The following is a 27,130-nucleotide window of genomic DNA, read 5'->3' on the forward strand; positions in this document are numbered from 1 at the left end:
CCAGCCTCCAGTATATGACTTGGTACATATGAGGCACTGAATAATATTGATTGATTGATGGTATAAATGCAAAAATAATGAAGTTTAAGGAAAGTTGTGGTTTGGGGGTTTTACTACTTCTCAGTGCTCAAAACAAGAAAAGGAGATCCTAGATCTACAATAGTGACCAGACTAACTCTACTGTAACAAGCTAGTGATCAAACTGCCATGAGAATCAGGGTTCCCCCCAACTTTTCCTTTTTATTCTCTCTCTCTTTCTTCCCTTCTTCCTCCATTACTGTCCTTGCTCCCTCCCTCCCTTCCTTCCTTCCTTAAACATGGAACAAAAATATGTAGTACCTCATATTCATACATAGGGTAAACAGAAAAGATATATTAATTTAAGGTGAAATTTTAAAATGTTGGGAAACCAGAACAGCAAGTTGACTAGTTTAGAGCAGATCTTGGATATAAAACTGTGTTTCAAAGGACCTTAAGCTAAGCAAACAGTAATATAGCTATAAACAAAGAACCTAGTGTTCTTCATATTTTAAATATGAAAAAGATTCCTGGTCATATAATTGCCTTTTCCCACAAACTTTTAGAAGAAAGGGTAATATTTCTTCAGTTCCTCCTCCCACTTTTTTTTCCTTAGTCAGAATATTCTCTTATCAAATTCACGCTGGGGAAAAAGAAAAGTACTGAGCAATGTCTCCCATGGTTCCCTTTAGGACTTTCCTAAATTCCCTCTTGAAGCTTTTCTGTAGGTCCACAAATGATTCCTGATCAAGTGCACCAAAAAAGGCAATATACTCTAATCCCCAAAGAGAAAACCAAAGGACTTACCCAGGAGCTTTCACGCAGAGTAAGCACACCATTTTCACTTAGGTTGCATGATTATTTGATGTGACCTTAAAAGGGGGGGGTCTAATGATAATTCAGTGTATGGCAACCCTCCCCCTCACCACCAAAAGACCCCTTTTTACCATCACAAAGCTTGAGTTTCTAAAATGATCCCTTCTTAAAATATTTCCTCACTTTTCCCTTCATTGCCCCCAACACCCTGCAGGTTATTATTCTGGCCCACATGAAGCAACCACTAAACACTATGGCAAACACCACACGTGTAATCAATGACCTTTGACCTCTCCTTCCCACTCACGACATCTGAACAACTAACAGTTGCACAGTTTTTAAGCCTAAAGCAGTTCTCAAATCTGCCCTGCCTCTTTCCCACTATTAAGCCAGTCAAGTGCACTGTAGAGAAAAAATTACACTTCAGTGTAAAAGAATATGTATTATTTCGATCACACCTTTCCAACTATCTGATTCTACTCTTTCATTATTCTTGAGTTACTTTACAGCTCTGTAAGTTGTAACTGATAACAATGCACAACAATTATTGTCTATAAATGTGTAAGTTCTGCTTGGTAGAGAGTCAATTAACTTTTCTTCCTTCCCACCCGCCACCCCTGAGGCCAGTATTACTTTGATTTGCACATTTATTTCAATATTCCTGATTTGCAAATATCTTTTTTTTTAAATTTTCCCTTGAACTTGTAATACCTCACCAGTTTCCTCATTAATGAGTTAAATTAAATCTTTAACATCTATTCATTTTTATATTCGTATTAAGTTGTAATGTTACCTTTTTAAAAAGAAGTATAGTGGGCTTCCCTGGTGGTGCAGTGGTTAAGAATCCGCCTGCCAATGCAGGGGACACGGGTTCAAGCCCTGGTCCAGGAAGATCCCACATGCCATGGAGCAACTATGCCATGTGGGAAGATCCCACATGCCATGAGCAACACCTCAGAGGCTCAAGCCTGACACCTGGCCGGAGCACCAACACTCAGTCAGCTACACGGCTCAGAAGAAAAGGGAGAAAAAAAGAAAGCAAGAATAAAATAAAATAAAGTTATTAAAATAAAAAATATATATATCATAAAAATTTAAAAAATTGTTATTAAAAACAAAGAGTATAACCAAACCAATAAACAAATCCACCAATGGTAACAAGTGCTAAAAACTATACTAAGATAAACATAAAAATCAGAAACTAGTCAGTCACATACAGCAAATCCCATGTCTATAGTTGCTCCCAGAGTCCACCCCCTCGATTTTGGGATGATTCATTGTCTATTCAGGTATTCCACAGATGCAGGTACATCAAGTTGACTGTGGGGATTTAATCCACTGCTCCTGAGGCTGCATGGAGCAATTTCCCTTTCTCTTCTTTGTTTGCACAGCTCCTGGGGTTCAGCTTTGGATTTGGCCCTGCCTCTGCATGTAGGTCGCCCTCTAGTGTCTGTTATTTGCCCAGACAAGATGGGGTTAAAGGAGCAGCTGATTGGGGGCTCTAGCTCACTCAGGCCAGGGGTAGGGAGGGGTACAGAATGTGGGCAAGCCCGCAGCAGCAGAGGCCAGCATGACATTGCAACAGCCTAAGGCATTCCGTGTGTTCTCCCGGGGAACTTGTCCCTGGATCACTGGACCCTGGCAGTGGCAGGCTGCACAGGTTCCCGGGAGGGGAGGTGTGGATAGTGACCTGTGCTTGCACACAGGATTCTTGGTGGCTGCAGCAGCAGCCTTAGTGGTTCATGCCTATCTCTGGTGTCCACGCTGACAGTCGCGGCTCGTGCCCATCTCTGAAGCTCATTTAGGCGGTGTTCTAAATATCCTCCCCTTGCGCACCCCGAAACAATGGTCTCTTGACTCTTAAGTAGTTCCAAACTTTTTCCCAGACTCCCTCTCGGTTAACTGTGGCGCATTGGCCCCCTTCAGGCTGTGTTCGCACAGCCAACCCCAGTCCTCTCCCTGGGATCTGACCTCCGAAGCCCAAGCCTCAGCTCCCAGCCCCCAGCCACCTGGGGCAGGTGAGCAGACAAGCCTCTTGGGCTGGTGAGTGCTGGTCGGCACCGATCCTCTGCGAGGGAATCTCTCCGCTTTGCCCTCTGCACCCGTTTCTGCACTCTCCTCCGTGGCTCTGAAGCTTCCCCCCTGCCCACCTCCCGTTTCCACCAGTGAAGGGGCTTCCTAGTGTGTGGAAATTTTTCCTCCTTCACAGCTCCCTCCCAGAAATGCAGGTCCCTCCCCTATTCTTTTGTCTCTGTGTTTTCTTTTTTCGTTTGCCCTACCCAGGTATGTGGGCAGTTTCTTGCCTTTTGGGAAGTCTGAGGTCTTCTGCCAGCGTTCAGTAGGTGTTCTGTAGGAGTTGTTGCACATGTAGATGTATTATCGATGTATTTGTGTGGAGGAAGGTGATCCCCATGTCTTACTCCTCCCCCAACTTGAAGGTCCTCCCCACAATGGCACTTTTTAACATTCAAGGTCATCAGTTAATATAGCCCCTTTGGCCATCCTACTCCCCACTCTTTGATACCAAAACAGGCTAAATCATTGTTCTCTGAGTAAACCATAGAAGCTTTTGTATCTTTTTTCTGGTTCTTTGCCAAGTCTATTCATCTATTCATGTCTTGTCTAACTCCACAGCTGGACCCATGGACCAGTGGATACACTGGACCACTGGGACAGTCTTGATTTCATAGTCAGGAAGGCATCTTGTGTATGTTTATGCACAATCAACAATTTTTTCCTCATTGGTTACAGGACTATTTGGGAATTTGGTTTTATGATCTAATCATTAGGTGATCTCTGTCAGAATATAATGGGGATTAGTTAGGTGAGAGATGATAAAGAATCTGGTTTGTTAGCCTTTGTTTGACTATATGTAAACACAACTCAGTCAAGAAAACACTTTATGCTCACTGAAAGTACAACATCCCTTGAGATCTGCTTTAGTGAGTGTTTATGGTTCTGCATTTAATGTTAATCTATGATTGAGGTTGTAGAACTAAAGCTGCAAGCTCTTAGCAAGTCTGTTTATCTGTAATTGAGAAAAATATTTACCTCTCATTGTGTTTGATGTTTTCCTATCTCTAGAATATATAAATTAATTAAATTATAAAGTCTCTCAAATCTGGGACTTTCCTGGTGGTCCAGTGGCAAAGAATCTGCCTTCCAATGCAGGGGATGTGGGTTTGATCCCTTTTCTGGGAACTAAGATCCCACATGCTACGGGGCAACTAAGCCTGCGCCCCACAACTAAGGAGCTCATAGGCCTCAACGAGAGAGCCCGCATGCTGCAAACTACAGAGCCCTCGCACTCTGGAGCCCACGTGCCACAACTAGAGAGGGAAAACCCACACACCACAACTAGAGAGAAGCCCCTGCGCCGCAACGAAGAGCCCACGCACCACAACAAAATATCCTGCATGCCTCAATGAAGATCCCACGTGCTGCAGCTAAGACTTGACGCAGCCAAAATAAATAAATAAATAAATAAAATAAAATAGTTTCTCAAATCCAAATAGCTCCATTCTAATTGATTCATAAAGAAAAATAAGCACTTATATAACTCTAATATTCCCAAATTTCTCAGGAAATAAAGAAATCAAACATAAGCTCAGGATTAGAAGCAGGTCAGTATGAAACGTAAGTTCATGTAATAAAGTTTAATCTTTTACAAACTAGGCTGGCTTAATAACTTTTGGTCTGAAGACAGCAATAATTGTTCCCTGGTTTTATCAATGTGGTCCTATTAGTTTACTATTGCTGCATAACAATAATTGCACAAACTTCTCAGCTTAAAGCAATACACATTTATTAACTCAGAGTTTCTGTTGATCAATCAAAGCTACTTTTATTAGGCCTACTGCAGTTAAGGGAGAACACTACCTTGAGAGATTCTAGTAATGTCTCAAATGGGGAGATTGGGGAAGGGGTTGGGGATCTGGGCTTAAGTGGCTGAAGGTAGGTTTGTCAAGATAAGAAAACTAATTGTGATGGGGGACAGTCCTTGACATAATAGTTGAGGATTGAGGGACAAAGAAAAGTCAGCTTCTTGACATGAGTCTTGATAAGTAAATTTTTTAATAAGCTACCTATTTGGTGAAGTTAACAATCTATTATCCTGACAGGAGATAGAGCTGTTTGGCCAGAAGGACAAACTATATGGATAAATTGCTTTTCAGGAATTTCCTGAAGCAAATAGTGAAATTGTTGATTGGCTACAGCTTTATATTCCTGGGCAAGAATTTCCTGGAACAAATATTAAGTCAAATTCATACAGGGGATTTCAGTTCTCAGTCCCAATAATTAAGCTATGTGAATACAAATGGTCTAAATAAATTCTTAAATTATAATTCTGATAAATGATTTTCTAAGTTGTTATATGTCAACTTAACCAAGATCCTTATTTAACTTTAAAACCTTGGACTAGTCTTTTTTTTAAATTAATTTTTATTGGAGTATAGCTGCTTTACAATGTTGTGTTAGTTTCTGCTGTACAGCAAAGTGAATCAGCTATACGTATATATATATCCTCTCTTTTTTAGATTTCCTTCCCATAAGGGTCACCACAGAGCACTGAGTAGAGTTCCCTATGCTATACAGTAGTTTCTCATTAGTTATCTATTTTATACATAGTAGTGTATATATGTCAATCCCAATCTCCCAATTATTACCACCCCCCCTTCCCCCTTGGTATCCATACATTTGTTCTCTATGTCTGTGTCTCTATTTCTGCTTCATAAATAAGCTCATCTGTATGATTTTTCTAGATTCCACATATAAGCAATATTATACTTTTCTCTATGTCTGTGTCTCTATTTCTGCTTTGCAAATAAGGTCATCTACACCATTTTTCTAGATTCCACGTGTATGCGTTAATATATGATATTTGTTTTTCTCTTTCTGACTTACTTCACTGTGTATGATAGTCTCTAGGTCCATCCACATCTCTACAAATGACCCAATTTCATTCCTTTTTATGGCTGAGTAATATTCCATTGCATATATATATACCACATCTTCTTTACCCATTCCTCTGTTGATGGACATTTAGGTTGCTTCCATACCCTGGCTATTGTAAATAGTGCTGCTATGAACATTGGGCTGCATGTGTCTTTTTGAATTATGGTTTTCTCAGGGTATATGCCCAGTAATGGGATTTCTGGGTCATATGCTAGTTCTATTTTTAGTTTTTTAAAGAACCTCCATACTGTTTTCCATAGTGGCTGTATCAATTTATATTCCCACCAACTGCATATGAGGGTTCCCTTTTCTCCACACCCTCTCGAGACAGCATTTTTATTTATTTATTTTTTTTGCGGTACGCTGGCCTCTCACTGTTGTGGCCTCTCCCATTGCGGAGCACAGGCTCTGGACACGCAGGCTCAGCGGCCATGGCTCACCGGCCCAGCCACTCCGCAGCATGTGGGATCTTCCTGGACCGGGGCACGAACCCATGTCCCCTGCATCGCAGGCAGACTCTCAACCACTGCGCCACCAGGGAAGCCCTCCAGCATTTATTGTTTGTAGATTTTTTGATAATAGTCATTCTGACTGGTGTGAGGTGATACCTCACTGTAGTTTTGATTTGCATTTCTCTAATAATTAGCAATGTTGAGTATCTTTTCATGTGTTTGTTGGCCAGCTGTATTTCTTCTTTGGAGAAATGTCTATTTAGTTCTTCGAACTATATTTGGATTGGGTTGTTTGTTTTTTTGATATTGAGCTGCATGAGCTGTTTGTATATTTTGGAGATTAATCCCTTGTCAGTTGCTTCATTTGCAAATATTTTCTCCCATTCTGAAGGCTGTCTCTTCATCTTGTTTATGGTTGCCTTTGCTGTGCAAAAGCTTTTAAGTTTCATTAGGTCCCATTTGTTGATTTTGTTTTTATTTCCATTTCTCTAGGAGGTGGGTCAAAAAAGATCTTGCTACTATTTATGTCAAAGAGTGTCCTGCCTATGTTTTCCTGTAAGAGTTTACAGTGCCTGGCCTTACATTTAGGTATTTAATCCATTTTGAGTTTATTTTTGTGTATGATGTTAGGAAGTGTTCTAATTTCATTCTTTTATATATAGCTGTCCAGTTTTCCCAGCACCACTTATTGAAGAGGCCATCTTTTCTCCATTGTATATTTTTGCCTCCTTTATCAAAGATAAGGTGACCATATGTACGTGGGTTTATCTCTGGGCTTTCTACCCTGTTCCATTGATCTATATTTCTGTTTTCCTGCCAATACCATACTGTCTTGATGACTGTAGCTTCGTAGTATAGTCTGAGGTCAGGGAGCCTGATCCTCCAGCTCTATTTCTCTTTTTCAAGATTGCTTTGGGTAATCAGGGTCTTTTGTGTTTCCATACAAATTGTAATATGTTTTGTTCTAATTCTGTGAAAAATGCCATTGTAATTTGATAGGGATTACACTGGATCTGTAGATTGCTTTGGGTAGTGTAGTTATTTTCTCAATGTTGATTATTCCAATCCAAGAACATGGTATATCTCTCCATCTGTTTGTGTCATCTTTGATTTCTTTCACCAGGATCTGATAGTTTTCTGAGTACAGGTCTTTTGCCTCCTTAGGTAGGTTTTTTCCTAGGTATTTTATTCTTTTTGTTGCAATGGTAAATGGGATTGTTTCCTTAATTTCTCTTTCTGATTTTTCATTGTTAGTGTATAGGAATGGAAGAGATTTCTGTGTATGAATTTTGTATCTGGCAGCTTTACCAAATTCATTGGTTAGCTCTAGTAGTAAAACCTTGGACTATTCTTTTTTTTTTTTTTTTTTTTTTGCGGTACGCGGGCCTCTCACTGTTGTGGCCTCTCCCGTTGCAGAGCACAGGCTCCAGACGCGCAGATTCAGCGGCCATGGCTCACGGGCCCAGGCGCTCCGCGGCATGTGGGATCCTCCCGGACCGGGGCACGAACCCGTGTCCCCTGCATCGGCAGGCGGACTCTCAACCACTGCGCCACCAGGGAAGCCCAACCTTGGACTATTCTTAAATCAAGTTATTTAATGCAGAACCTTGGATACCTAGATGATTTCTAAGTGAAATATAAATCTGAAATGTGGTCACCCAACATATTTTATATATATGTGTATATGTGTGTGTATGTGTGCATGTGTGTTTCTTATCGTGGATATATTTATTGGTCATGATAATGATTGTATTCATTTTGCTAACTTAAAAAGGTGAAAAATGGATGTATGTGACCATAGAAGGTTTTATGTGTGTATGTATGAGTTTTGTTGTTTTACTGTGTATGACAGATTCTTCTACACTCCTTTCTAGTTTCCTCTATGAAATAGAAGTTAATTAATTTGACTGAAAGTTATTAATCTTACCGGTAATCAAAGACTGCTAAAGCAATAGTAGCAGAAAAGTACAATGATGAATGCAAGATAATGGAATGTATTTTTGTTTTCAAGGAAAGGAGAGTAGTCTTTTCTTAAAGATTCTGGTTTTTCCTGAATGTGAAAAAGGATTGTGTAAGACAAATCTTGAATAAACATAGAAAATTATAGATTGGCAGGAAAAATTGTATTTGCCTCAAACTATAAATAATAAGCCTGAAAAGAAGCAATGAGATGGATTCAAATTTTGACAAAGTTCACTCCGTTTTGATGGGTTTATTTATAAGATAATTTAAAAAGTAGGGCAGGGAGCTCATGAACCCTTTACTGCTAAATGTGATATTAATGCAAATCTTGAATTTGGTTTTCTATATATTAAAATGACAGTTTATCTTGAACTCTTTTGTCTTCTCTTAACAAGGGGTAGTAAATAGTTATTCTTTTACATTCTGTGTGATCTGTTTGCATGTTGGATTCCATATCCTAACAAAACTGTTTTCTGTGTTTTGTGACAACTTTGTCAAGCACTTTATTATTAAGCAACAAAAACATAAAGTTCCTCATTTCTGAAAAAGCTAAAATTCCTTTCAATTGTGTTACCTTCTTCTTATTTAGAATACTGTATTGTCACTTTGATTAACAGGTAGCCAATTTACTGTTTCTCAGGCACACCTGATCCTGTCTTAATAAATGATCTAAAGTAACTCTCTTGATTTTGCTTTTCCACAATCATATCTTACATTCAGAAAAATAAAATTTTCAGGATTTTCTTTACACATAAAACTTCTTTGAAATTCCCTTAAGGTCCCTGGAAATTCATGAAGATTTGTTCTCTTGCCTTATAAAAGAGGTGATACCCCAAATAACTGTTTTCTTGACATGTTTTATATTTCTAGATTAGCTCAACTCTAGTGTAAGCACTGATCAAAAGAGTGGTCAAATTAAAGGGTAAATTTTATAGATAAAATATTATTTACATATACGTTTTGGAGATTGTACACATTATAAAATGAATTGGAAGGCCCTGGAGATTTGTCAGTGCTCTTGTCCATAATATGTTCTTACTCTCAGGCAAAACACTGATCAAATTCTTACCAAAAATTATGTACTGCATTCAATAGAGAACTTTACTGTCTTCAGCTTTGACATTGTTAGTTACCACAATATATTAATCATTTAGTGCTTGTCAAAAGGCTCACAGGTTAAAATTTTAATCTTCTACAAAGGAAAATCTCAGAATTTCATGGAAAGGACCATACCGTATACTCTTAATTGTTGATAGTTCAATGAATAGCCTCATGAGTAACAACTTTGGAGCATAAAGATAACATTGCTTGCACAATTGTCAGATATATTTGGGAATGACTTGGGATTTTCAGGACTCTTCTTAGTTCAGAAGGAGATGACTTCGTGAAAGAAGGCTGATGACCCAAGATGCAGTAGAACAAGAAATAAATACATAAAACTAAATGGGGACCTCCCTGGTGGTGCAGTGGTTAAGAATCCGCCTGCCAATGCAGGGGACACCGGTTCAAGCCCTGGTCCGGGAAGGTCCCGCGTGCAGCTAAGCCTGTGCACCACAACCACTGAGCCTGCACTCCAGAGCCTGCAAGCCACAACTACTGAAGCCTGCGTGCCTAGAGCCCATGTTCTGCAACAAGAGAAGCCACCACAATGAGTAGACCCCACTCACCGCAATTAGGAAAGCCCGTGCACAGCCAAAAGTAAATAAATAAATAAATAAATAAATTGATAAGGAAATTTTAATTATAGTTATTTGGTTTGGAATACTGATGGCATTTATTTGTGAACTGTCTATTTTCTGATGCTTGATGAAGAAGTCCTCTACTTGGTAATTTATCTCTAACTCTCAACATCAAATGTAACTCTCAAAAACAAATGAAACATTTAAAAAAATGGCTCCTAACTCTCAGTGTCTCCTTCAGAATTTATAACCAAATATCTTTTATGAGTCTCCAAAGTTACTTGCATAGGGTTAAAAAGAAGCTGTCTTCATTTCACCAGGTGTCGAATTCTTATTTAGAAAACTGTGTATTGCACCCCAACAGAGAAGATTTTGACATCGTCATAAAAGGTTACACCTGGGAGTCATATTGGAAAATAAAGGACATTTAATCAGATAAGGAAATCCCATCATTAACAAGTAAGTGTTGTATTTTATATGTGAAAGCAATGCCTACAAATCCCACCTGAAAAAACTAGCCTGGTACCTGTTTTATGGTTAAAGCCTCACAGGTCAAAAGCAACATCATTTACTGGCTGGCCAGGAACCTCAGCATATTGGGGACTTGAAGTGAAAAGGAGTTCACCAGAATCTATAAGAAATGAGATGAAATCCTGGTGCATAGATTTTCTTGGGCTTGGTTTCCTAATCTTGGGATAGAAAAAAATAATAGATCCTTTTACATTATTGAATCTTATACTTCTTAATGACAATACTCAGCAGAATTTAATTCTTTGGGCTCTACAGTTGCTCAGTACTGAACGCTCAAGGAGGCATACCCGGACGGTTAATAACTTTTGCTAAACTGTGTAAATAATCACTCCAAAGCATAATGAAACCAGCCTTTTGTGTGTGTGATCAAAAATAAATCTCTAGAGGGGCTTCCCTGGTGGCGCAGTGGTTAAGAATCCACCTGCCAATGCAGGAGACACGGGTTTGAGCCCTGGTCCAGGAAGATCCCACATGCTGTGGAGCAACTAAGCCTGTGCGCCACAACTACTGAGCCTGCGCTCTAGAGCCTTCAAGCCACAACTACTGAAGCCCGTGCGCCTATAGCTCGTGCTCCGCAACAAGAGAAGCCACCGCAATGAGAAGCCCACGCACCGCAATGAAGACCCAGCACAGCCAAGAATTTTAAAAATTTAAACAAACAAATAAATAAATAAATCTCTAGAGATTATTCACCATCAAAAGAATGGACTGTTAAGCAAAATTATTTAAAACTTGTAAATAAGGCAAAAGGTGGATGACAGGACATTTCAATATCATACCAGAGTATTGTTTAACAGATTAAACCAAGGATTATTTAATTATCTAAAGGAATGTATCTATGTTTGACTTGGCTATTTTCTATTAATTAAACACCCAGTCTCCATGACACACATATTAACCAGTAGAGAGGAAATTTAGGAAAACTTCTGGTGAATTTACCAGTGACAGTGAACTCCGAAGGAAAAAAGAATCTTTTATTAAGCATCACCTAAGTGTCAAAAACTATACATTACTCATTTAGTCATAAAAACAACCTTGAGTGATAGGTCTTATTATCCTCATTTTACAAGTAAGAAAGCTGGGGCTGCCCTGGTGGCGCAGTGGTTGAGAGTCCGTCTGCCAATGCAGGGGACACGGGTTCATGCCCCGGTCCGGAAAGATCCCACATGCGGCGGAGCGTCTGGGCCCATGAGCCATGGCCACTGAGCCTGCGCATCCGGAGCCTGCGCTCCGCAATGGGAGAGGCCACAACAATGAGAGGCCCGCGTACCGCAAAAAAAAAAAAAAAAGTAAAGCTGAAGTTCAACAGGTGAAACGATTTGCCACATTATTTAGCTAGTAAATGGTGGAGCCCAGTGTCAAACCCCGAATGTTCTTTCAAAGCCTACGCTTTTTTTTACTACATTATTCTACCCCCGTAGTAAAAACTTTTTACTAATGACCACAAAGCTATACCTGCCACTTCTGCAAACCGAAAATGATATCTAAATGTCACCCCCCCAAAATATGCTAGTTAGAAAGGCAGAATTTCATGATGGGAAATGTATGTTCTGTGCGCATAGAGTAAAAGATCTGTGAGTCACCTCCTGCAACCCACTAAGTGTTCAGTTGAAGATTGCTCTTTATCATCTAGCTCATCTAGCAATTAGAAGCGTGTGAGACAAAGTATCCCTCAGGAAAAACTGGCTAAAGAATAAATCATTTAAAGTGCTTTACAGACATTACCTAATACATTTTCACACATCCCTGTGAGATACACAGTGTTATACAAAAAGTGATCCTAATTTGTTTAGATAGTTCAAAGGTGACAGAGTATAAAGTGGAAGGCCAAGATGCTGCTAACAACATTAGACTTACCTGAGGCCTTGGGCAGTTTTGGCCATTTCAGCTGAAACACCACTAAGTCAATTAACCTCTATTGTTTTCCTTAACCTGTTTAATGAAAATGTCAGTACCATTTGGGCCAGAGGGCTGCGTGAAACCAGACAGGTCATTTAGAATTTTTTTCTCCCCTTCAAGTTGCCGGCAACTCTGATCTGATCAACGGTTAACATCCTTCACCTTAGAAACAATGGGAGATATTCATATTTGCCTTCCTTAAGGGGTTTTTTCAAAGCTGTGAACTGTGAATTTCCAGCTAATTTAAAACAACTATTCTACAGAAAGGAGAATTTGTTTCAGCCCTTGAGGAAGACCCAGCTCAAAATAATTGCTACACTATTATCCCTTTCCCCCCTTGATTTGTTAACTGTTGATAGGAAATGTTGATTTCACCTGAAAAAAAAACCTGTGTAATTTGGGAATAAAGTGGAAGATGCATTTTTCTGTCTTGGAGAAAGGGTACTGAGGGTGGCAGGGTGGGGCAGAATTTCACATGTGAAAATTAAATAGGTATTAGATTGTCTGGGCTTTAATTTTTAAACATATTTTGATGTAAACAAGAAGAAACTGAAGAACTGTTAGGATAATCTTGCCCAAGCTTTACCCCCACTCCAGTCTTTCCCATGTCAGTAAGCGGTCCCTGAAGCCACCAGTTGCTCAAGCCAGAAACAGAAGTCACCCTTGATTCTCCTTCTCCCTTATCTTCTCACATGCAACTCCATCAGCATATTCTGTCCATTTTATTACTAAAATCTGTCTCTAATCTGTCCACTTTTTTCTCCATCTCTTCTGCTTTCACCTTTCTCCAAACAGTAAAGTGAATGAGGGTAGGGAGTGAAGAGCTTTCTCAAAAGTACAGATACTTGGGAAAAACTACAATTGGTAGCAGAAGGAAAGGAGATAGAAGAGAAGCTGAAAAGGTGGGAGAAGCAGAATACAATTGGGATAAGCAGAGAATTTAGACAGAAAGGACCAGAGACCTAAGGTTGACTCCCAAGTGTTTCCCAATCTGAAGACAAGAAGGACAGGTGTGAACAGACTGTGAATTCAGGATGTGTTTCTTATACTGAAGACTATAATATCATGTATAAACTTTTACTTTATACAACTTCCAAATGATTACTGAGATTTCTGTATCATGTTTTAAGGTGAAATCTTCCAGATTAAAAAAAAAACTAAACTAAAAGCATACAATAAAATAACTGAGTAATACTTTATAATTTCTTACTCTTGTATCAGTTTTTTTGACATTTGAGTACATACAAATCAGATATTTGGGTTTTGTTTTGTTTTGTTTTGGGTATACTTGATCAAAAAATCCAAAGGCCAATATTCAAATTCATAGTAATAAAAACAAGTTTTTTCAGTCTTGTAGAGGAAACTGTTCACTTGTTCAAACAAGTCAAATTCACTTTGGAAAATATTTCTCTATCCCACAATCTTAAAAATTCTAGGAAGAAAAGTGTCTCAATTTTCTCCAGTGTTTTTCATTAAATGATCTTTAATCTGAACCTAAGAAATATTAATATTTATTCAGTTCAAGGCATATTCATGTATTAAAAGATAATTTTTAGAAGAGTATATGGCATGACTTTCATACAGATATAAAATGAACATGTGTCAAAGCTCTTATTTAATTCATTAATTAATGAGGGAACCAGAAAGATATTACAATTGGTTCAAAGGAGAATTCAAAGAATCACATATATATGGGCATTGGGAATGGTGAAATAAATTTGCTTAACAAATGTAAAACTTCAAAACTGCTCAGTATCCATAGAGCAATAATCAACTGAATCCCAATGAGATACAATTTGCATTTCTATGGACAAGAATCATTTGCATTACTATAAGTATTATATAACTTACAGCAATGTAAAATAACTCAAAGACAATAAAAGATTCAGAGACCCGATAGAATCTGATAATCTGGACAATGCCCAGTTTCCCACTGAAGACAACCATAATACCTTGGTCTATTTCTAAGTCTTTCACAAGTTTTCCCTACAAATAATATAAAAAGTATTAATTCCCTGTGCCCCAATGCATAAAATCTGGAGGGAGAGGAATGAAGAAGAGGAAGATAAACATAATAACTGAGTAGATTACAAGGCACAGTGGGATATGTCCCAAAAGAACTGATAGTTTCCCAATACACACAATATGCACAAGGAAGGAAGGTATCTGTTCTGATTGGGTGCTGCCTTGTGCTGAAGGCATACTTAGCATAGACAGAAACAAAGTACTGTGACAAATCAGAGGAGGGAAAGAGTTACATTCCCACAAGGAGCCATGGGGCTTAGTTCATGGAAGAGACAAAATGTAGCAGGTCTTTAAAGGAGAAAGTTTTTCTGATCGTGGTAACCATTTCACAAAGTATGGGTATATGTGAAAAATCATCACGTTGTACACTATAAACAATTTATTTGTCAATTATACCTTATTAAGGCTGGAGGGGGGAAAAAAGAAGAAAGATTTTAAATAAGTAGCATATGAGGTACAGGGGGGAAAGTATTCAAGCTAAGGGAATAGTAAGAAAAAAAGCAACAGATATATAACGTTCCTGGCTTGTACTCTAGCATGGTTGGATAAAATGAGAACTAAAGAGAAGGAATGGAGACTTAGGCCAAATCACAGACAACCTTACACGTTTTAAGAGGCTGGGAATTCATTTTGTTGCAGTAGAGAACCACCAAAGTTTTCAAGCAGGGAAATGATAAGATCAAATAAAGCCTTAGACAAATAATTCTAGAGGCAATTGGTTAATAAGGGATTGAAAAAGTGAGAAGTTAAAGGTAAGGAGGCCAGTAGAAATGTGTTGCAATGATCAGGTTGGAGCCTAAACCAGAGCATTCTGGGCAGAAGGAAAGAGTTTTGAGGAAAGAGTTAACGAACAGAATACAGTTATTCACTAAGTGATTCTAGGCTTTTGACTGTGCATTCATATCAGTTAAAAATTAGAGCATATTTATTTAGTTATAAAATATGCACTGCTCTACCAATGAACTAATCCATGTAATCTGAAACAGTCATACATATTCACAAATTTTTTTTCTCTCAAAGAGAGAGGTTTAAGTCATGTTCAGATGCTTAATTTATAAATGGCTTGTTAATTTTGATGGCTTCATATCTGTAGTAACTCTCATCTCAAAGCACTATACATTTACAAGCAAGATCCATAGTTTACAATGAGTGGATGTAAATTCTTATTTCAACTAATCTCGATAATTTCGTAATTTTTCCTGATTTATTACAGATTTACGTTGTTCATATATGTATGTCAGGGATGATATTTGTATGTTATATAATCTGCATATAATCTGTGTCAGGTATATATTATGATATATACACACACTTCTTTTTTTTAACCATGCAGCTGATGAAGAGTTTATTTTAGGAGAAGATTCCATGCTGTATATTCTTCTTGTTTGATAGTGCTTATATGGTTAGAATCATCTTCAATTCACATCCCCCATGGGGATTTTTAAAGCCCCTTTCCATTTTGTGAGTTGAAGTAAGAGTAGATAATACAATCTGTGAATCCATTTGATAGGCTCATAGGCACAGTATGCTGAAAGTCAACAAATAAGGGAGCTCTTGTTCATCTCTCTCCCCCATGTGTGAATTCCCACTCTCCCCTCAGAATTCCTCTTCAAGTGCACTTGACATGACTCTACATATAGACCAAGTCAGAGTACCAGGGGAGGTCCTTATATTAAATATTAATGAAGCCTTATTTTATTGTATCTAGGAATGCTGAAATAACTTGCTGGGCTCATGATGGATCTGCTCCTGCTTAGTCATGCCATGTCAGCAAACCAAAACTTAGAAAACTTTCATATCTCTATAAATGCTCTGCTTGAGCAGAAATGCAGTATATCCAGTCAGCCAACCCCCAAACAGCAAGCCAACTCTAAGCTCTATCCTTATTTCCTTGTTTCTTCTCATCCCAAACAAGGATGACTATGTGGCCTCAGCCAACCAGATATTTTCTATTTTTCTCTTCCTTTTTCTTTATTCTTTACCCTATAAAAGCTTCCACTCCATTTTACTGTTCTCTGAAAGGAGACTATCCACTTCATGAAGTGTTAAATAAAGTTTGTATCACCTAAAATGTCTTCTTTAATCATTTTTTAACAGGAATTAACTATAAATAGAAGCTTTGGTAATTTGTTCTCACTATCCACTGGCTTACCTTATGAACACACCTCCCCACTGAAACCCATACTTTAGATATGGCAGAGGAGAAAGAAGATGAGTCAGAGTAGTAGAAATGACTTGAAGGATAGTGGTGGCAAGGAATGAAATGGTGAACATAACAAGATGAATGGTTTTGGAAGGAAAATAAAACTGGTTTCCAACACACTGAGTGTGAGGTACCACAAGACACTCAATGAAGCAGTTTCTGAGGTACATGAAAGAGGTCTGGAGCACATAACAGGAATCCAGGTTACATGCGTGGATGCAGTGTGGTAGCTGTAGTGTAGGTTTCCCAAGAAGAAAAGCAGGCAAACACTTTCATATAAGGGTTTGAAAAAGCAAGAGGACTGACTCTTCTTGGAGATGCATGGGAAAGAAAAAAAGAGAGCCAGAGGGTGTAGTGGTATGGAAGGCAAAAGAGAAGATTTTAAGAAAGCAAATATGTCAACAATGCTGCACAGTCATGAAGGATAAAGCTAAGATAAAGACATTGGATATGGTAATTTAGGATGTGGTTGACATTTGAAACAGTGGTTTAGGTAACGGAATAGGAGCAGAAGTCAGTTTTCAAGTATTTAAAGAACCAATAAGTAACCAAAAAAACAAAAAAAATCGGAACAGTAACAATAGAGTGTTCCTCCAAGAAGTCTGATAGTTAAAGGAGAAGACAGATTGTGTGGTGAATTAAGGAAGGTGCTTTAAATAGGAAGCATTTGAGCTTACGTGTTGGGCAAACAGTGAAGAGGGAGAAATCGAAGGTAGAAATAAAGAAGGGAAACTTATGATACCAGGTTCTCAAATGAAATTTTATTGACACAATCAAGGACACAGATGAAAGAGACAGCTTTGGGAAAGAAGAGGAAGAATTTTTCAAGTCAGAAAGGAACTATAGTTAATTATACTGTATTGCTTATTCAAAAGCTGCTAAGAGAGTAGATTTTAAAAGTTCTCATCATAAGAAAAAAAATTCTGTAACTAGGTATATATGCATGGTGACCAATGTTAACTAGAGTTACTGTGGTGATCATTTTGCAATATATACAAATATCAAATCACACTGTACACCTGAAATTGATGTAATGTTATATGTCAGTTATACCCAAATTTTAAAATCCCATCAGTATAAACAGTAATGAAATGGACACAGTGGAGCAGGAACAGTTTATACCAAAAGATTCTCACCTCAAAACTGAGCTCCTCCTATTGTGCTGGCTGGTCCTTTTCAGTCCTTTTTCCTGTCTTCTTTATCCCCATGACCTCCTATGGTACAATAGGAAATAGATGTTTGGTTAATAAAAAAAAAGAAGAAGGGAAGGAATAAGGTGTAGTCAGGTTTTTTTGTTTGTTTTGTCTGTTTTTGTTTTGCTTTGTTTTAAGTAATGCATGGTTGAAAGACTTCCTATAAAATGGTTTCTCTTTTTCTCAGATTATTAGGGTTGACGTAACCTGCTGAGCATTAGTTAACATTCTGGACGGTTTAGGGATAGACAAATAAACATGGAGCCACTAACTAGTTTTTAGCATCATCAGATTTGAGTTTAAGAAAGTTCCGTCTGGTTAGAGAATGGCAGGGAGCTGTAAGATTGAATTTTTGAGCCAAACCTGAGGAAGATGATTTTAAGGGATAAAAAATTCAGGCAAGAAATCATGCCTTCACCAAGGCAACAACCAGGGAATGGAGAGGAGGCAACAGATTTGAGAGTTATTTAGAAGGGAGAATGGAAGTGGAACAAGTGAAGGCTGAAAAGACAACACTATTCTTTCTAGAACTTGTCAGAGAAGGAAAGAGATGGAGAGGTAAACACACAGAAACACAGTCCATGGATGAGCTTCACTAACAAGATAAAATTATTGGTGGAAGGGAAACATCCAAGAGAAAGGAAAGTTTAAGGAAGACACAGAGAGAGAGGATGATTGACATGGGGATAACTGATGGAGTCATCAACACCCCCAAGAAAGGGGGACAGAAAGAGATTCAGAGCAGAGGAGAGGGATTAGCTTTAAACTAGTGGGAAGGAAGGAGGTCCACAAGCTATTTACAACATTTCAGAAAGCCTTCTGGAAATTCCAATTAAATAAAATGTCAAGTTTCTTTACTTTTGGCAGGCATTAAATCAACCCTGCAGGCTAACATTGGTTATCGTACGCTAATCAGAAATTCTAATTTGCTGTTGATGACATCATAGAAATTTCTAGGATGTGATTGGTAGACCATATACTGTTAGCAGAGTTATTTATCTGTTTTTTACAATATCAGATTTAATTCTTCCAGCATGTGGAACCTTGGATCAGAAGAATGACAGCCAAAATTAAGCGACCATTTCCAAGGAACAGTGCCTAGTGTTTGTACACTTATTTAGCTTTATTGCTTATTAGCATTACATCCATGACAGTGATGTATGTGATTTCATTTAAGTGACAAAATCTTTCAAGATACGGGGTCCACGGATAAAAACATAATAAAAAGAGTCCTTAGATGAAAAAATTGGGATGACAAGATCTGTACAGTCCCTTCATATCTAACATTCTATCATTTTAAGAGGGGCCTATAAACACAAGTTCAGGAATGGTTAAATGGGAAAGTTGCAAAGAACACCTGAAAACACCCTAACTAATCAATAACTCACTCTAAACAAGTAGAAAGGGAAGCAATGTAAATAACCATTCCCACCTGGAAGGCAGCAAAGGAGAAACCAAAAGGAGAAAACAAAACATGAGGGAATAACAAGCTCTTAACCAAGGCAAAGGTGTGCTGCCTGTTTTGATAACCACGGAACATTAACCAACTCCGGGAGCAGGAATGACTATCCTGAGACGCTTTTTCATGTTTGGCCCATCCTAGCCAACCCTTGTGTAAACAAAAATTAAGAGTGGGGTTCTCACCAACACCTACACTAAGCTAAGCTTCTACTCTGTACTCTTTGTACCTTCTACTCTGTACTTTGGTAGAGTTTCACCCACTGGAACTGGGCAAACCGAGGACTTTTTTCAAGTTGCAAGAGAAATGGGCTTCAAAGCAACGAGTTAAGAGTTAAGACTGGTCTTACCCGTGGGTTGGGTGCTAAGGCTACCAGCAGTCTCTACACTTGGCAAGCCTGGGGGGCAGCCAGACTGACCAGATAGCCTGACGATAAGCCCCGGTGACATTGGGGTGGCCTTCGCATCCTGCTGGGCAGGTTCGGGAAGTAGAAAGTTCACGAAAAGGTGTGTTGCGGAAGGAGGCAGTGGAGTGATGTGTACTTGTCTTCCGGAACAGTACTTATATTGCCCCCACCTGGGCTCAGGTAGCGGCCATTAAGATAATTGAAGCCCCAGGCTCGCGCTCGGGTCGGGGTGGAACCCTGCTCCCCTCTCCTTACAACCCCATGTCTCTGCCGCTACTGCCGCCGCCTGCCGCCGCCCGTGACCCGGTGACCCCGGAGGTCCGTCTGGGGCCCGTGACCCCGGAGCACCCGGCATCCGGACACCCCTCGCAGGCGCAGCCGCTATTAAGACAGGAGGCTAAAGGGGAGGAGGAGGAAGGGGAGGAGACAGGCGTCCAGGGCGCCTGGGGAAACGGCACGGCGGAGCAGCGGCGGCGGGGCTGGGGGGAGGCCGCTGAAGCGGTCGCGGCCGAGGAGGTGCAGGTAGAGGCCGGGGGCACCGCGGGGTCAGGCTCCCCGGCGGGCGGCGCGGGTGGCGGCCGCGGGGACTGGCGGCCGCTCCTCGCCTGGCTGCTGTGGCGGCGGCAGCTCCAGTGCTGCCCCTGTGCGGCGCCCCTTCCCCGCTCCGCCGCGCGCTGTTGTCATGGAGGAACCAAGATGGCGGCTCTGGCCTACAACCTGGGCAAGCGGGAGATCAACCACTACTTCAGCGTGAGGAGTGCCAAGGTGCTGGCGCTGGTGGCCGTGCTGCTGCTCGCACTGTGCCACCTCGCCTCCCGCCGCTACCGAGGTGAGCGGGCCCTCCCCCTGTCCGGGCCGGCTGGGGGAGGAGGCGACGCGGAGGCTGGAGGCAGCCCCCCTCGCCCGACACACGCCCACGCTCACGCGGCCGCCCGCCGGCGCGCCCAGCCCGCAGGGGAGGAGGTGCCCCCAGGTGGCCCGGGCGGCGGGCCAGGCGCCCCCGACCGACCGAGCGGACCCCAGTACAGGCGGCCACAGGTAGAGAGCCCGTGGTCCTGCGCCCCACGAGCAGCCTGCGCTGCGGACGGGGGCGCTTACCCGGGCCTGGCCCAGTGGCTGCTGGGGTCCCGGCTCCTGCGCGGGTTGCGCCGGGGGAGACGCGCCAGGCCCCGGGCTCGCGTGCAGGAGGCGTGCAGGCGGCCCTCCGGGGCCACCCCCGGGCGCGTGAAGGCCAAGGCCGCCCTGCAATGGGGCACCTCCGCCCCAAGTAGGGTCACCCATTCTGCGCCCTAGGGGATCAGCTCTTTAGCTTTTGTTTTATCCGGCCTCTGCCCTGGAACAGCGGGGCCAAGCTGTTTTGACAGCGGCATGGGCCGACCCATTTTCCTTTGCCGCCGGGTGACAGCTGGCAAAAGATGCTCTTAGCCAAGTGGAGGAGGTGTCACCCAGGCTTTGTGATTCAGAAACGTTTAAAGCGTTCTGGTTGCACACTTTTTACAAAGTAAAGCCACTGGGGCAGATATTTGAAAAGAAGTTACAGGTTGACAGGAGTTGAGTTGGGCTATGAAAACAAGTTGGAAGCAGTTTGAGAGGAGGTCTTCGGTGTGGGTTTTGAGACTGGTGTAAAGAGGAAAAGGAAATACGACCTCCTTGTTTCAGAACGAATTATTCTTCAGTCATAAGGGGCATTTACTCGTCCTTGTTGATTGATTTTTTTTTTCATTTTCTCTGTAAAAATGCTACTAGGTTAGAGTTTGACAGGCTGAGGGAAATTAATAACGATAGGATCTTTTATTTGTGGCTCTTAGTATTATCGAAGCCATTATCTGGAAAGCTCTTGGTGATTGTGAGATTAATTGGTCAAGATGTAATGTGTAACAGGTGCGCATTTAACGCATTTCCAGTTTAACTTCACACCTAGTTTGGCAAAATATCCAGTAAAGAGGCCACTGGAATCTGAACTCTTCTCATTTTAGGGAATCTTTCAAAGTGAAGGACATTTTGATCAATTCTGCTGTTTTGTTTCTGCAATGCTTGAGAATTAAAATTCTTATACTCTAGTACCATACTGGATGAATAGCCCTTTATATAAATACACTAAATAGATTGAAAAAGATAAATTATTTATACCCTTTTGGCGTTTCTCCTCCAGCCTCCTATAGATCACCGCCACATGACCTGGTAAGACTTTGTTTCATCTGCAGTTGCTGTAACAAGTCCAACACTTATATACACAAAATAAAACTAGCAATTTGATGCATTAATTTGTGGTAATTTTAAAGAAAATTTTCCGACTGCTATCATTTTATGCTATTTTGGTATAAGACGACAGTAATCTAACTCAATTTTATGTATGTGGTAGTGGAGATAAATTTTATAACTGTGATGCTATGGTCCTAAATGTAAACATCTAGTGCCCCTCACCTCCCTTTTTAAAACTGTGCTTTTATCTTTTGATAAGCTTGGACCCTAATTATTGTATTTAGATTATATGTTTCATCCTTTCAAGTTCTCTCATTAGCAGGGAAAATAGAATGTCAGATGGAAACTTATGAGTCAGTGTAGCAATCTGGGATTGTTTATAAAGCCTCCTCCAGAAGCTAGTCATCAGCTTTCGTAGGTGCTTTAGTGTCTTGAGTGTGAAGCAGTACACCTGGTGTGTGTACATGCCCATACTGAATGTCAAGAACTTGAGCCAGAGACAGTTTGGGGAAAATAACGATCTTACCAGGCACTTTTTAGCCAACTTCATGCTTTGGCAGTGTGAAACTGAGTCAGATGCAGTGCCTTTCACACAAGGATAACCATACGCTTGAATCATAGTATCATAAATCTTTAGAATAAGAAAGGACCTTATATTAGATATAGAGGTTTAGGCTATATATTAAAATCTTCAATGCATGCTTATGAGTTTGCCTCAGGCAAGGTAGACTGAATGCAGTTGGAATACACATATTCAGTATCTCTTGCTTTACGAACTACAGAAAGTAAAACATTACACACCACAGGAAGTAAGGCTTGGCAAAACCATATGCTATCATTGAGCACTTATTATATGCCGGGTGCTCTTCTACTAAAGGTTTTACATCTTTTAACTCATTTTGTCTTTACAACCAGTCAATGAGGTAGATACAATTACCAGATTTCATCCTCCCCTCTTCTTTCCCCCACCTTTTTTAGTATCTCTGTAATCAAGATGAGTTTTTAAAACTTTGATTGCATGTCAAAGTTTAATTGATAACATTTTTTCCTACTGTTATCTAAAATAATGGTGTATTTTATAATCAGTGGTCTTAGATTCAGCTAATTACAGTATTATTTACATTTTAAGCTTTTTTTTTTACATTTTAAAAATGAGGCATGAGAGGTTAAGTTGCCTAAAGATACACAGTTAGTCTGACTGAGCTAGGATTTAAAACCCAGTTAGTCTGCCTCATGTCATTATGTTATATTCTGCCTTTCTCAGAGCCTCTTAGACAGTGGTGATGTATAAAAGGTGGAGTGAGAAAGCATTTTCCAGCGGGACATGGGTTAAACCATCTAAAAATACCAATTCAGCCTCACAGTGCCAGACAAGAGTTTTCTTATCCTTTTTCCAGTAAATGGTGATTTTCTAAAAGTTGCGTGTGTAAAGCTTACTTTTTATTACCTATGTTTATCTTTCTTCCTTCTTCCGGAACTCCAGGCTCACAGTCCAAATATGCTTTGCCCTTTTGCATATCTCACAGATATCTGATTTTCTCTGCCTGCAATGACCTGTCTCTCTCCTTGAAAGAAAGTACAGATTTTTCTTTCAAGCCCTGGTTCGGATGTCACCAGCACAGAAGTAGGAATTAGGAATTCAGTGTTTCTACAGTAACTAGTACATCCTTATCATTTTGTATTATAATAATTTGTATCTGACAGCCCCACACAAACTTTGAGCTTCCAAGGGTATTTTATTCATCTTTTAAATCATCAGAGCTTAACACACGGTAGGAACTCCATAAACACTTATTGAAGAAATAGATTTTCAAAGTCCTCATTTCCTTCTCTTTTCCTCCTTGCATTTCGTTCTTTTGGTTTTAATTTAATTTCGTGTTCTAATAGCATGTTCTGATCTCAACTTTAGAAGGTAGAGTTTTGTGGGGGGGGTTGCATTCTTAATATTAATTAATTAATTTCACAAAATATAATAGAATGACCTTTTAAAAAATATTTTAATTTTATTTTTTCTAAATTTTAACATTACTGAATCACAAAATGTCCATTAATACTGTGATTACAGACTAAAAACATCATTTCTCTGACAAGAAGCCAGTATCTGTAGCCTTAAGGGTAGTTCCAACCTAGATGAATTTGAATTTTTTAATAAAGTTAACTTGCTTCAAACGTCTTAATTTTGTTGAAATCTAATTCTAATCTAATTCCTTTCTATCACTAGGGATATTAAATGTTAAATGTTAAATATTATTGCATGTTTTGGAGAAAAATAAGTTCAAAACTTCAGAAGTTAAAGCAAGAAAGAAGTAGCTGTAGGTCTGTCAGCCTTTTCTTTCTTTGACTGCTAGAAAGATCCTGATCTACATGACACAACTTGTAATGAGGCGCTCCTAGCTTATCTAAAGAAAAATGTAAATTGTGATTTTTCAGCACAGACGAAAGTATAACTTGCTGAATTTTAGGCAAATAAAATATTCTGCAGATCATATTGTAAAACTCTATGATCTGGTATTTTCATGGTGGATAGTAAGAAACGCACAGCCTTGGCAGGATGATTAAGTCTAAAGTTTCAATGTGCCAGAGGTATTCTATTCAAAGGAAAATAAAAGCTACCGTTTATTTAGCACATCAGATGTTTTCTTTAGTTCTATTTTGTTTTTCAGTTTTTTTAAAACTTGTTTGTCTTTTTACTTATTTTGTTTGCTCTTAGTATTTTTCTATTATAGAAAAATCATGCATGAAAACCTCAGACTTTAGGTTGACAAACCAGAATGCTTATGCTTAAGATAACAGAATGAAGAGGAAGACAGCTATTCATCTAGATAATCTTTGTATTGGAGATAGTTGAAGTAGATAATTCTATCCCTTTAGTTGCTTTTTTTTTTTTTTTTAATTGTGTTCCTAGCTTGATTTATCTGAGCACTTGGCAACTTTCATTTCACGCTGGTTGTATTAAAGTAGCTATCAAAATTATATGAAGCAATTGAAAACAATGACTGCGTTTTGTTTTTTTTTTCTTTTGTTTGGGGTGCTTCTGGGTAAATTTTGAAAGGAAAATAATGTGCCAGCAGATGTTTACATGTAGTTAGTATACATAATAAAAATGTGGCACATTAACTTATTTTAACATTTAGATTTACATTTAGTGATTTGATTTTAAAAATATTTCCTTCCCAGGAAAAGAGAACTAGTTTTAGAGTATGGAATTTTGTGGAGTTTTCTTTTTTAGATCCGGTTAATTTTTTAAAATCAGATAATAATAGTATTTATTATTACTACTACTTCCATTATTTTGCTGACAGATATATAAAAGCCAGTCTCCTCTTGCCTTGTCAGTTATCTAATTAGCAATTCTTTTACTTTCCTAATAGTTCATCATATTACATTCTCTCTATTAAAATAGCTGGTGTAGTTTCTGTCTTTTGAATGGACCTTAACTGATGTGATACAGAGACTATTAATTTCAGATACAAGGATTTTTTTTTTTTTAATTTGCAATATAAAATATATTATGAAGAGTAACCATTAACTAGCATTCACTACCAGGTTAAGAACTTCTTCCCTGGAAAGACTAGTAGTCTCTACAGTACTGTGTTTATAGTGTCTTTTGGTTAGTGACAACTTCAAATCTGTTTTGCTATGAGGTTTTTCTAATGTGGGTTCTTGAGATTAGAGCTTTTGTTTTCTACTAGCTGAACTACTGAAAAATAATGTCTGAGTAGTAATATTGAAGAGAGGAAGAAGAGTTTGGCATTTTAAAACACATTTTTTGGTGGAGAAAATTGGTTATTTTAAGATGTTGGTATGGTACTTCAGTCTCCACAAAATCATATTGATAATCCATAGACATGGTTAACAAAGAGTATAGTCCCACACACTGAAGACTGATCAACGTGTGTTCCTGTTTAGGCTTCTATTAAAAAACAAAAATCAAGTAACAACACCACCAAAAGAAAAAAAAAAAAAAGAAGGGATAAAGAAGAAAGAAAAGGAAGAAAAACTTCACAGAATTAATACCAGTTATTTACAACTTCATATAACTTTTAGAAAATAGATGGGTTACTAACTTTTCACTTAGTTTAATAGATGTATTTAAAGAGGTAGAGGTGCTATAAATATGGAATTTTCATCCAAATTTTAAACATTTACTAGATTTTTAATAGGATTTTATTATATGGCCATTATAAAAGAATGCAGCAGGAGTGCTGTTTTTAGGAAATAATTGTGTGTTCCTTTAGTCCTTTTTTTTTTTTACTCCTCCTTGATTATATAGCGTAATTTTTTAGAACTAGAATTAGTTTTTAAGAATTGGAAAGAATTAACTGATTATTTATAGTTTCCTTAGATGTTATTAAAAAATCTTTCAAATACAGAAAAAACTGCTCAGGCCACATATGTAACTGCAAAAATGTAATAATTGGTATTCTACTTTCCTTATCCAGTTTTTCACCAACAGAATAATGCAGTATTTTCACTTTTCCTTCCTGTTCTGTTTTAGAATTTATGACACTGTGGTATCAACACTTTCATTATTTATACATACCTGTCTTGTATTTGTATCACCGTTATCTGTATGTTGACCAGATAAATGGATAACTGGATTGAGAAAAGAGATGTGTTCTTCTACTTTAAATATCTTTGGGTCTTCCCTATCCCCACCATTTTGTTCTGTAGTATTTTTACCAGATGCCCTATCCTGACCTTAACTATTTGTAAAACAAATAGAGATCGCTGTTGACTGTTAATAAAGAACTAGAGATCAAATTTAAAAACACATGTATTTTATCATAACCCCACAGTTAATGTACACATCTCGTTTTTCCCTCATCCATTTGACATATTTGAACTTTTTTAATGTCTCCAATCCCCTTTTTAACCACGTACATTGACCATGTACATTAAGCTAATGTACGGTAAAATGGCCAAAGGAAGCAGGGTAGCCATCTGTCCCAGTTTACACAGGACTGAGGGGTTTTGCAGATGTGGAATTTTCTGTTTAAAACTGTGGCAGTCCCAACCGCACTGGGAGGAGTTGGTTGGTCATCCTAACGGAGGCAAGAGACAATCGAGAGAAGTGGAGGGGCTAAATATTAACAACAGCATTCATTACTGGTACTGATCATGTGTATCTTCAGCCACCATTTGACTAACATAGTTTTAAGTCTTATCTTCGTGAGATTGCAAAAGGATGAAATTTTATTGAGCTTTTTCAGAAGTTCTTGCATAAGTCTTCCTTGGCACATTTACAGAATAGGGATACCCCACTTCCAGGGAGGCTGTGAAAATTAGGGAGTAGATTTATAAAATACTTCAGTATTTACTAGGTTTC

General features: G+C 39.0%; 1 protein-coding gene and 1 long non-coding RNA gene across 3 annotated transcripts in view; one reads left to right on the top strand and one right to left on the bottom strand.

The window, feature by feature from the left end:
* The window catches only part of LOC117199831 (uncharacterized), a 64,140-nt gene extending 44,351 nt beyond the window's left edge, over nt 1–19,789 (bottom strand). The window contains exons 1-2 of the long non-coding RNA XR_004481164.2: nt 19,543–19,789; nt 17,678–17,755 (exon numbers count right to left, since the gene is read on the bottom strand). This is a non-coding gene — a long non-coding RNA (uncharacterized LOC117199831). The remainder of the gene's footprint in view (nt 1–17,677; nt 17,756–19,542) is intronic.
* A 71-nt stretch (nt 19,790–19,860) lies between these two features.
* CASD1 (CAS1 domain containing 1) overlaps nt 19,861–27,130 on the top strand; it is a 75,233-nt gene continuing 67,963 nt past the window's right edge. For both annotated transcript variants that reach the window (XM_004265586.3, XM_033420469.2), the window contains exon 1: nt 19,861–20,428. In XM_004265586.3, the coding sequence (XP_004265634.2) occupies nt 19,861–20,428 (568 nt within the window). The remainder of the gene's footprint in view (nt 20,429–27,130) is intronic.

This window comes from Orcinus orca, chromosome 9 (assembly GCF_937001465.1).
Source record: "Orcinus orca chromosome 9, mOrcOrc1.1, whole genome shotgun sequence".
Classification (NCBI taxonomy): domain Eukaryota; kingdom Metazoa; phylum Chordata; class Mammalia; order Artiodactyla; family Delphinidae; genus Orcinus; species Orcinus orca.